The sequence below is a fragment of the Micropterus dolomieu genome, linkage group LG14 (assembly GCF_021292245.1).
Source record: "Micropterus dolomieu isolate WLL.071019.BEF.003 ecotype Adirondacks linkage group LG14, ASM2129224v1, whole genome shotgun sequence".
NCBI classification, from domain to species: domain Eukaryota; kingdom Metazoa; phylum Chordata; class Actinopteri; order Centrarchiformes; family Centrarchidae; genus Micropterus; species Micropterus dolomieu.
In genome coordinates, this window is record NC_060163.1 from 6,304,311 (window position 1) to 6,316,634 (window position 12,324).

Consider the following 12,324-nt stretch of genomic DNA (forward strand, 5'->3'; position numbering starts at 1 on the left):
TGTCAGCACCTTCAACTATGTAAAGAAAGGAGTATTTAATGAGATTATTTCATTCATTCAGATCTAGGATGTGTTATTTTAGTGTTCCCTTTATTTTTCTGAGCAGTGTATATTGGTTTCTACAGAGCGTAATCTTTAGCTTCTGATTGCTGTTAGAGGGACACTCAAAGAATGTGAAGCTCCATAATAGGATGGTCACCAAAATACTTGTTTAGGGTTGTAGCTGACTTGTCTCATTGCATATTTATGTACACACCCTTGTACCTTTTTCTTGTTCTGTCTCTCAGTACTCTGAATTGGGTTAGTAGCAAGACATCCAAGACATCCGCAAAGATTTCAAAACTTCTGTAAATAAAATGAATACTATACGCATGGCACAATATCACTAATGGCAAATTTAAAAATACAGTTTTGGTAATTTGGGAAAAGTGTCCCTTTAAGACACTGGACGCTAGCATAAGCTTGGAATTTATTATCTACATTAGTTTATTGGATATATTATCTAGCTGGCTTGTTAATCAGCCAAAATGAAGCACAAAAGACTAGAAAACTGATGTACATAACTTTGTGTAAGCCTACAAATTTTGTATATTCAGCCAATAATGAGAAGAATGCAACCTCCAGGCTGTGGCTGTTGAGAGATGTTACACATAACTGCAAGCCTCTATGGGGAAGGATAAGGAGAACGAGTGGAGAGGGAGGGCAGAGGGGAGGATGAAGGAGGGCCGTTAGTCAATAAATGGGGGGAGGGAAGGCAGAGCTGCAGTGCTTTACATACCCCTGAGTCTACAGGCAGCTGAATTAGGCTCAGCTGGGCATGCAAGTCCTCCCGCTTGGACACTTCCTATAGTGGAAGTGATCGGTGCAGCCGGACAGGAGAGGGAGGCGCACATAGGAAAAGAGGCACAGAGGTGAGAGGTGGAACCACAGCAATAGACAAGAGCAAAAGGAGAGAGTTAAATCTTGACTTTACCATGCAACAGAGCATATCAAAGCAACTGTCCTGGATCACAGTGTGCAGCCATGTGCTGCGCATGTGTATTTCAGCAACTTGAATTTGTTGAAAGCATGAAAAGTCAGGACAGGAAAGAACAGGAAGTGAACAACACAGCCATGTTTTACCCTCCAGTTGGTCTATTGATGTTTTGTATGAAAATCATTCAGTCAGAAAGCAGTAATGGAAATGATCTCAACATTTAAATGTAATGACACTGCAGTATAGTTGTGCATCGTTCAGGACACATTGTGCATATTGAGCACTGAAGCATTCCATCCTATGCAGCTGACTTGTCATACATATGTGTGCTTCGCTGTGAACTGTGCATGTTTGCATATGTGTGAAATGTAAATTTCTTGTCAGAGTGGGAGATGTAATGAAAAAGAAAAACTTTTGTCTCTAAATAGGTATCCATAAAGAGACAGATCGGTCTGGTTGCACTCTCTGCAGTGAATATTAGGTTCTGTCACAAACTGACAGAGAGACACAATGAGAGAAAGCGATAGATAATAGGAGAGTATAAAGAGGATGGAGGAAGGCGTAGAATCAAGAATATAAAACCAGGCAAAAGAGGACTCTAAAAAAATAACACAATAAGCAATATGGACATTAGAAGTAATACATTTCTTTGTGTGTGGCTGTTTGTGTCTTGGCTCCACATCCCGACATCTCTCCTGGCTTAGCTCACGTCGTTCAAGCGCCCGTTACCTAGCAACCCTGACGCAGGGAAAGTTTGGCCGACTAAAAATAAACTTAGTGCTTGCAGAAAAGGATGTTAAGTTGAAAAAGGAGAGGGAGAACAAAGCCGACAGCCATGTGATGATACAGGCGAGCAGAGGGGGAGAACAGCACACGAGTTAATAGACCTTAGGGCTTTCTACATTTGGTCGTGTGTGTGTGTGAAAGTGTGTACACGCTTGTGTTTTTGAAGATTTCTCTCTCTTTCCTTCCATAGCACTCAGCAGAAGCAAAACTTAAACAAAGCCAGTATAAACATTTAAACTAAAATTTCAAATCTTCTCAATGTATTTTTTAGTAACTCGAATGATATTGTAGGAATTGTGCCCGCATATCATTGGCTATTAACATCTGGGGAGACCCATTGTTCTGTTAAACTTGAAATAACTCACTTTGGTCACTTCAGGCAGCGCAACACATTATCACCTTTTAGGTGATGTGGCAAATTTGTTAGCAAACTAGTCTATGAGCAACATTAGCATTCATTTGAAGATGTGTTTCTGTCCACCTGACAAAGTCCAATAGTCACTTTCCTAATAGCTCTGTTTTTCCCGAGGGAAATATTTTCCTCTTTAGCTGCTAAATGGTCCGATATATTCACCAGCTAGTTGCTAATTTGGTCTATATGCAGCTTGGAAGGAAGGGTGCAGTAGGTTTTTTGGACTTTTTTTGTTAAAAACAGCTCGCTGCTGCAGAGCTGAGAGGAACTCCAGGGTCACACAATAATTCTTGGGTTCTTGTAACACACAAGCAGTCATGCGATCTAAGGCTAATACAAAAATATTTATTAGAGCTGCTTTTTTGTTTAGTTTGTATTTCACAGGGAAGGTGGTAGCTAGTTAACCTAGGTTACCAATGTTAACAGTGTTTGCTACTAGTCTTTTTGTTCACATCCTTTTAAAACCTACTGAGTCCGCTCCTGCACACTCCAAATAGTCATTTAACCGCAGCAGTTGTTATCCAGTGTGGAGTACCTTAGGGAATAACGAGAGAGCTGAAATCACAGAAGCAACAGCTAACAACGTTGGCACTCAAGTTGGTTAACTGCCCATGTGGGCCTTGGAATTTAAGTCTCCATCCACACAGATACTACACCAATCAAATTATAGTACAATATTGTCAGAACACTAATGAAAGGGGTGCTGTCACAGCAGAAAGCTTTAATTTCTTCCTTTTGATATTTACAATTTTGACCAATAAATTCTTAAAAATCTCATCTTACTTTCAGTTTGACTTTAAGAAGTCTGTTGAATTCTGGATTTGTTTGAAACTTTAAGAAGTCTGTTGAATTCTTAAAGTTTCAAACAAATCCAGTCTTGGTCTGCATGGAAACCATTCATCTTAAGCAGCTTTGGTCAGTGTCTCCCACCTCCAATAGGGTCCCATAGTCACCATATTCATACACTTGATATTTGTACAGCAGATAAGTGCAAGAGCAGGAGAAGCCCATTCCAATTAATCCATATTTTATGAGGCTGTCAACCTCTCTCTCTGCCACCCCACATCTATTCTCTCTCCCCTTATCCAAGGAGCCAAAGAGCCAGTGATCAAAGCCTAGTTGCTGTCACCCCTTAAAGAAAGAGAGAGAGTAGGAGACAAGTAGACAGCTAGAGAAAGGCTGAATACTCGTATGATTTACTTTCTCCATCTCATCTCACCCTCTATTCTTTTCACTCTGTCTGTCTCAAATAAAGCCTGTATGCTCCAAATGGGCTGGCTGAAAAGTGAAAAGAGGGCGCTCAACAGAGACGAGTTAAGTGAAAGAGACACGACACTTAAAGAATTCTGTGGGGAAAGCCAGTAACGCCAAAGATGGTGGTTGTACGCACATATCCCGCCCATCCTGCAAAAAAGCCAATCATCTGCTTTTTAACAGTCGAGCCAGGCAACACATTAAGCCAATCGTGAGGTTCCACTGACGTAAGTGCATAGTTGAGGTTTTCAACAGTTTCACATGTTGTGCTGGCAGCGAGGAGCAGGTGTGTGACCAGATCAGATGCACGTCTGCCAAAATACTGTGTGAAAAGGCACCAGATTTGAAATGCAGTACTTGCAATATGTGTAAGAAAATACTGGAATGCCTTCTAGACATGTATATGGTATAAGCTGACTGTATCCATAACGTCCATTAGCATATCATTTGTGCAAGCACTCTGGTGAGATGAGCTCATAGCGTCATGAGCTCGTGGCGTCATGTCACCAGCAGTCTGGATAGAGCTGTAAATGAAGTCGGTGTCATGACACCATGACTTGCGTAATAGAAGTATAACCTGTGGGGAAAAACCCTTTTACATATTATTTTGGGGCACAGTCATTAAACTTTTCTAGCGTTTTTTTAAATCACATTTTATTGGTGATTCTATACATGCAGTTTTTATGTCCCGGTGACCATTGAAAGTGCAGTTATGGCTTTCTCCTCATTAATTTAGATAGAGGCCTGATCTTGTTACTCCGACGTAATTGCGTTACCAAGATAACTGCAGAGTGGCGGGACATGCCCAAAGACTTTAGCGCTCAATGAGTTTCAGCCTGTAGACCCGAAAATGTTCCAGCAGACTGTTTTTCCCAGCTGCTGTCTCTTAACAATCCACTTTCTTCACTTTTTGCTGTGTCTTTCTCTTATCTGACTTCTCTGAATCACCAACGGTACAGTGGTGGATAACATATCACTTTTGTTTTATGACATACTAAGAGTTGTACTAAAGACGGGAAAGGTCAGGGAGGCATGAAAAGGAGGTATACGAGAATGAGACGAATCAATCGGGATGAGGTATGACGTTTGCTGATGCACAGTCTAGTCTAGCAGACATAGTTTTCTTATGATGTACTTTATAGCATGACTGTATTGGCAAATAATCAGAACAATAATGAGGATGACTGCTGAGATAGTCAGATAGAGTGGGAGGAGAAGGGGCTGACAGAGAGATAAAGATGAAGAGAAGAGGAAAATGAAACACCGCATCTAGTGTGAGCTCATGTCCTCTCATAACCCACTGCAGAGAGTGCATGAAAAGGTATAGGTTAATGTCTACAGTGTTAATGAATTTCTTATTTACGTGTGGGCATGAACATCCATCCATTAGTGTTACGTGTGCCTGCGCTGAAAAATAAGCACCTAATTTTGCCCCATGTTTCAGTCTCAAAACCTAATTTTTCAGTAAAACTAGCAGGGCAGAATAATGTTAGGAATATAATAACACTAGTTTCCAAAGCACTTTTACCCTCTACAGAAATTATTCGTGTTAAGACCTGGAAGCAAGCCAGATCACTGTGCAAGATTCAACAAGTTGACCTGCATGAAGATAAACAATCTTATTCCAGTGGCAGATTTCTTTCATATGAGTACAGGAGAAGAGGATTTTAAAACTGAATTTCAGACAAAATAGCTCAATAATTTAAGCTGGGTGGTGTTTCTATGGTAGATTTGCATTAGTTAGTTTTGTGCATGTGTGATCAGCAACATTATACCTCAGTCTGGAAACCCTCGACCAAGATGGCCACCAGCAAGTTGAAGAGGACGTAATTGCCAAAGGTCATGAGCGCGATGAAGTAGAGGGCAGCTACGGGAGAGGTGGATGCCATGCCATTATATAACACTTTGTTCCAGTCCTCCTGGGTTAGGATCTGTAGGAGAGGAGAGGGAAAAGTATTTATAGGAAAAAGCATGTCATTGTTCAGTACATGTTCTAGTAGTTTACTCAAATTTGTTTAATTTTTGATCGTTCACTAAACATCATCCCCTTAATATACTGTTTCTACACCGGTCAAGCTTTCCGTTCTCGCAAGGCACATATGCCTTTTACATTGCTAACGATGGTAGTTTTACCAGTGGACATCTTTTGAAACAATGGGGTCCTTGATTTCAGCCAGAGGGAGACAAAAACAGGCAACCAGGATTTTATCGGCTAAAATGACAACTGTCGCTAGCAGATTTCATCAGCTGCGGCTAGCTAGCTAGGCTAATGTTAACTCCACAAGTTGGATGAAAAGTCTGATGTTTTGATGTTTCCAGGTGACACGATTTAAAACTGAAAACAATCTTTTCAAACATCTTTGAATCTGCACCGGCTATGTACAAAGTTACCTGTTGCAGGCAAAAAGTTAGCATCCTCACCAGCTGATCCATGTAGACAATAATAATACAGAAAGAAACTGCATTGTTTTTTTAATGCTGTGTAGACCTAGTTAGTCCTAGTATTCTAGTATGAAATTTAAAATCACACTGTTATTTTGACCTAATATAATACTGTTTGAGTGCTAAGCTTACACACTTGTTCTTATTTTCAAATAGTATGTTTTCACCTTTAATTTTATCAGAGAAAATCATTCAGTGAAACCTCTGTGTAACATCATGAGAACAAACATGACATTAATGTCCTGTGCAGTGAGACACGCTGACACATTACTTTGCCCCTGATCAGATGTTCTACTATTTAACCTATGACATACTTGGAAATGGAAATTAGATGATTGGGAAAAAATAATAATAAAAAAAAAAAGATAGATAAAGGCCAGGCAGTTAGGTAGAGGGGATGGGAGGGTAGGAGAGTGAAGAGGAATATTGGATTTCATATATGTTATTTATTAAGGAGGAAATTGTCTTTTCGGCCTCTGAATGGGGACAGGTTCAGTCAGCACCAATGAAGCAGGAAGATGTTAAGTTGGCTGCCTGAGGGCATGTCAGCAGGTGCAGTTTGATCACACAGGATGTTTAAGCTTCCAGATGGTAGATGAACTTGCATACCTCTAGGTCATCCTGCTGCTAAATTTTTACTATCTCAACAGACTATGAAGTCAGGCAAAACACTACAGCTAAATTAGCCATAAGACTGTGAATATTGAACAGAGAAAGGGAAAGGGAGAAAGTGTTTATGCTCACCTGGAATACAGTCACTATTGCCCAGAGAAGAGAGTCAAAGTTCTTCCTGTCTGGTAGAGTGTCTCCATCCCTCTCAGACCCAAACTTACAACCAAACAGATGCATACCCAGGATACTGACACACAAGGAGCGGGGGGGAAGGAGAAAACAAACAGGAATCAGAGGAATAAATGTTTACATCAGGCCAACCCATTAGATACAGTACAAATAAACGGAAATTAACATGCTGAAAAGACTTGTTTGACTTGTTTTTGACTGTACCATACTGATTATACCTCCTGCTTGCAAAACAGCTGTGGCAGAATATAATGAACATGAATGGCAATCATGGCCTAGAGGGCCATCATACAAAAGCATAATTAGAAGTATTCACTGAACACTAGTTTTACATCCAAAAAAAGTAGCAAAGATAGCAAAAATATGGGCCTTATGGATCTCTGTCAGTCAGGTAATAATTGGTTCATAAACTGTTAGCCCATAAGAGTGGAAATGGAGTGCTTCTGCCAGGTTGAGTTCAGCACCATGGAGAGCGTCGCAAACCATGGCAATGACGCATGACACTGGCAGACTTTTATTCGAGCACTTCACTTCATCCCTCCAATCTTGCAACTCAACAACAACAAACCACTCATAGCATATACTTGTGTCACAAATAAATGATAAACAGGGTGCATATTTATGAATATTTGTCCATCCACCAGTATTATGTGCATGCATATGCTCATGGAGTGGCTAGTTAGGTCCAGTGAAGTCAAGAAGGATTGTCCAGTGCTTCAAAGAAAACAGAGATACAGATGGTAGACAGTGTGTTTACATCCGCTTGCTGCCATGACAACATAATTTTACCAGCCCTTTTTTGCCTTTTTTGTCCATTTTTGTCCATTTCTTTTTTTGTTTTTTTATTAAAATAACTGACATATCCATCCATTGTCAACCGCTTATCCCGCAACTGACATATCGTTTCATTATTTTAGTGTATTTTACCCTTGTTCTCTGTTTCACTTTGTTGTTTTTATTGTAAAGCACTTTGTTAACTGCTTGAATCTGGCTGGTGACAATACAGGCTATTGTATCAGCTTAGATACTGCTGTGTATGATCAGAATTAGGGATGGGGATTGACACCCGGTTCTAAAAGGATCCGGTTCCAAAATTTCTCAAAACCTGAAAATCAATAAGGTCCGAGCTTATCGATACTGCTATGAAGACTAGTGGGTCCTTTAATGTAACGTTATGTCTAGAGCGTCAAATCTGATTTAACTTGAAACGCGATGCACAAGAAAACTAATATTTTTTAGTGATGGCACCAAAACGTGGTAAACGGGCCCGGGGCTGTCTCGACATTCAATGAGGCATCAGGCTGCTGCTCTCGTCGGCTCCTACATACACACACAGGGGTCGCGGTGGAGACGGTGAAGTTAAGTTATTAAGTTATTAAGTTAGCTCCAAACTACTCGAGTTGCCAACAGCTACGCTTGTTACTGTAAGTGCGTGCAATTAAACCTTTGCGGGTACATTACTATATCAATACACCTGTGTGTAATGTAATCATGTAGAAAACTGCTCTGTCCTCAGTCTCTTATCCTGTATGTTTTATACAAGCACAGCAACGTTAGCTTGGCAATTAGCCAAATGTTAAAAACAAGCTAAATAGAAAGCTGTCTGTCTGGAGCACAGACTGGTCTGTAGTCTTAAAATTTGCCACATTGTTGTAAACTCAGCTGCTGGCTGAGACAAACCAGCCGCTCCTCCTTCTGCCAGGTAACGTTACCATAGGTAACGTTTATTCTTCCTAAACGTCACTCAGTATAACGATGTCAGACATTGAGTTTATTTGCTGTTGTAAACGTTAACGTTGCTGCTCTAGAAACAACAGTTGTATTTAAAATAATAAATTCTAATCCTATAATTAATTTTAACAACCAGGCAGTTAATATGCAGACTTCAATATTTGTTTATTTATTGCAAGTCATATGTCATCTCAATATATAACAATGTTATTGCACATGCCTTCCTCATGCCTTTGGGTCTGGTCTTACCAAATAACCATCACTAAATTATAGTAAAGTATCAATAGTGGTATCCATAAAGACTCTGATTGTTAAGCAGTCTCAATAATGGTATCAATATCAATAAAAATTAACGATCCCCATCCCTAATCAAAATCATAGCTGTCTGGCCTTGCCTACTGTCCTTGACAACTATCTGTTGGATTAAATTCTTGCTGGGTCCTTTGCATCCCAGGACTAGAGGAGATAGCAGCTATGTGTCACGGGAACCTTTGAGAGGAAAGGAAAAGGAACCTCTGTGGTGGGATGTGATCTGAACCTCCTCACTGACTCATGTTACTTCTTACGAAATGACAATACCAGTGCAACAGATGGTTTCTTTAAAAGCATATGAAAATGAAGACAGTTCAATTTTCATTTTCTACACAGTATAAAGACCCCTGTCCATACTATAAAATGGTCCTCGAATGCTCACACATCACTGAATGTTGAGACATCCTTCAGATAGACCTACTATACACCATGTGGTCCTAGTGTTGTAATTGGCATATAATGGTATATGTATTATTATTTTTTTTAATGAAAAATAAATAGATAAGATATGCATGTCTCATCTCCATTTCCCAATTTCCAACTCGGAGTCAGTTTCTAATGCTGTAGGACTCGGGGCCCTGGTCGTCATGAAACTGGACGTGGGTAAAAAAGATCAGATGAGCACCAGAGACATTCTGTGCAGGGTGTTTGCTGAAGAGAAAGCCTGACCTGATGAATGAGTACTTGAGGCGTCTGTCGCTGAACCTGAGGAGCTCAGCAGGAGGACACCCGGAGCATAGACATAACAGTGTTTAAATGACTTGTGATCAAAGTAAGTTGGGTTGCACAGGGGGGTCTACAGCTAACTTTTTGTGCCATGGGGACTTGCTAGTGGGTTTATCTGGCTAACCTCAGTAACTCTACGGATTTTGTTTCACACTAAAAGCCGATATCAATTGTATCAGCTGGAAGACTTTTACTTTGAAGGAGCTGTGGAATTTATCTGCTCTTTGTAGCATTCTAAAATAGCTATAGGCTCTGTTGGAAACGTAAGACAGGTGGCTCGCTACACTGCGTCGCTACCGTAATAGACAGGAGAAGGCATCACTTTCGAGTGAAGGTCTCTCTATGAAAATTAGTTTTGAACAGCCTTTTAGGGCAGCATTAACGGCAACATGTGACGTCAGCACGCCGTCTTGCGTCTCTTCCGGCTGTCAGTCACTAGCCTTAGCATCAGCTAGCTAGCTATTGAACAGGCTATTGCCTATCGAATGCCTCCGAAATCTTGATAGGTTACAGTGAAGGGCTAATATAATAGTTCAGTGTTTAGTTCTTGGTTACTTTTCAAAAGTTGAAGCAAAAAAACTACTAAAAACGTTTTTTGTAAAATGAATTTCGGCTTGTTTGTCCGCCGTCTCGCCCATTTTTTGTGAGCCACAACAACCATACGTAGATTTATGAGTAATAGGCAGCATCAAGCCAGCACTGATGCTGGAGCAAAATGTGCTTTTGAACTCCACCTTGGCGGGTCTGATCTGACTTCTCTGACTGGGGAGTAATGAGTAGGAGAATTTTCTCAGCCCATAATGCAACATTTTCTATTCAAAATCACCACATTTGGAGATACATGGTTTCCACTGGACACGAAGGGTATGAAAAACAGAAGTTAGTAAATCTGTCAGATAAATGTAGTGGGGTAGAAACTACAATATAAAGTTGCATAAAATAAAAACTACCCCAATTTGCACTTAAGTACAATTTGTACCAATTATATTTTATTATTTTTTTCACCCATTCCAAATATTTTTGGGCAGAAATAATATACTTTTGTGGCTGAATTCTTTTTTTTTACACTAAAAGCCTCATTCAAAACATTTAAAGTCACTGTCAATCAAAGCTGATCAAACCATGTCCTATTGGTCCTAATGAAGCTGATTAAATTGGATCACATTCATTTTTTGTTAAACTCTTAATTAAGAAGAGTGTTTTTACTTTGATGTTTCTTATTTAGTCATTAATATTTAATGTTATAGAGAAATAATTAATAATTGAAGCAAAATGTTCAGGGGCTTTAAGGGAAATGACCCATTTTCAAAAGACACCAAGTTTTACATTCAGCCCTACTCTAACAAATAGGGACACAGTTTTTGATAGGTAGACATTGGAAAGGATTTCATGTTCCCTGCACATTTGCACATATATTATCGACAAAGCCCTGAAAGATCAGTCAGGTGTGTGTTTGCGTGTGCATTTTAGAATCAGACAAGAGCAGAGAACCTCCACACATTAGATTTCGTTGAGCTAAGCCACATGCCTAACCAGGTGGAACGAAAGGGTTGCTGACAAAAAGAGTGGATCACTTAGTCTTGTCATCGATCGATCACATTATTCTCTGCTCCTTTCTGCTCCTTGCTTATCATGTTGAAGTTTCTACTACTACCAATTTACCTTTATTCCACACCTCTGTGCTTTCTATTTCAGCCACAGAAAAGCTTTGTTCTCTATTTCGACTTTCTTCTTCAGCAACAAGAATCAGACAGTTCACCCATTTTTTTTCACATATACAATTATAATTTTTGTAGTGTTAAGACAGGGTGCCAGGTCCCTCACTCTCTCTCCCTGCCTACCTGAAGATGAAGATAAAGAGCATGAGCAGCATGCAGAAGGTGGCCACGTTGTCCATGGTCTTCATCAGGACCACCAGCTGCCTCTGAAGGGCCGGCATGAAACGGACCAGCTTCAGCACCCGCATCAGCCGGAAGGTCCTCAGCACCGACAGGCCGCCACCCTGCTGACCCACGATCTCCCATACACTGTCCAAAGAGAAGAGAGGAGTAAGGTGTTGGTGATGGTCTGACAATAAAGCTGTAAGTTATTATGTTGCTGGGGTTTTGACCTCTTCAAAGAGAGGAGCGACACACAAGAATATGTTCCAAGGTCTTCAACAATCATGTTTCTTGTCAGCCGACAAATGGAAGTTCAATGTTTGCTCTCCTTTTAGCTCAGATTTGGTTTCAACAAACTCTTGAGGGGAAATCTGGCAATATGCACCACCATGTTCACTATGTAGTCAATTACTTTGTCTGTCTGCCATTTAGTGCTATGCAGTTAGTGTACAATGGGTTTATCATGACGGGTTCACTGACTGCTAGGGGTGTAACAGTGCATGTATTCGTACTGTAAATGTGCACCGAATGCAATCTTTAATGTCAAATACAGTGGGGGAAAAAATATTTGATCCCCTGCTGATTTTATACGTTTGCCCACTGACAAAGAAATTATCAATCTATAATTTTAGTGGTAGGTTTATTTGAACAGTGAGAGAAAATCAGAAAAACGCATGTCATAAATGTTATAAATTGATTTGCATTTTAATGAGTGAAATAAGTATTTGACCCCTCTGCAAAACATGACTTAGTACTTGGTGGAAAAACCATTGTTGGCAATCACAGAGGTCAGATGTTTCTTGTAGTTGGCCACCAGGTTTGCACACATCTCAGGAGGGATGTTGTCCCACTCCTCTTTGCAGATCTTCTCTTAAGTCATTAAGGTTTCGAGGACGACGCCTGGCAACTCGAACCTTCAGCTCCCTCCACAGATTTTCTATGGGATTAAGGTCTGGAGACTGGCTTGGCCACTCCAAGACCTTAATGTGCTTCTTCTTGAGCCA

The 12,324-nt window shown here is 40.3% G+C and overlaps 1 protein-coding gene across 1 annotated transcript in view; it reads right to left on the reverse strand.

The window, feature by feature from the left end:
• Positions 1-12,324, reverse strand: part of cacna1g (calcium channel, voltage-dependent, T type, alpha 1G subunit) — a 181,539-nt gene that overhangs the window by 88,404 nt on the left and 80,811 nt on the right. Inside the window, exons 10-13 of the mRNA XM_046068495.1 lie at positions 11,282-11,467; positions 6,615-6,729; positions 5,204-5,359; positions 779-844 (exon numbers count right to left, since the gene is read on the reverse strand). Coding sequence (XP_045924451.1) covers positions 779-844; positions 5,204-5,359; positions 6,615-6,729; positions 11,282-11,467 — 523 coding nt within the window. The remainder of the gene's footprint in view (positions 1-778; positions 845-5,203; positions 5,360-6,614; positions 6,730-11,281; positions 11,468-12,324) is intronic.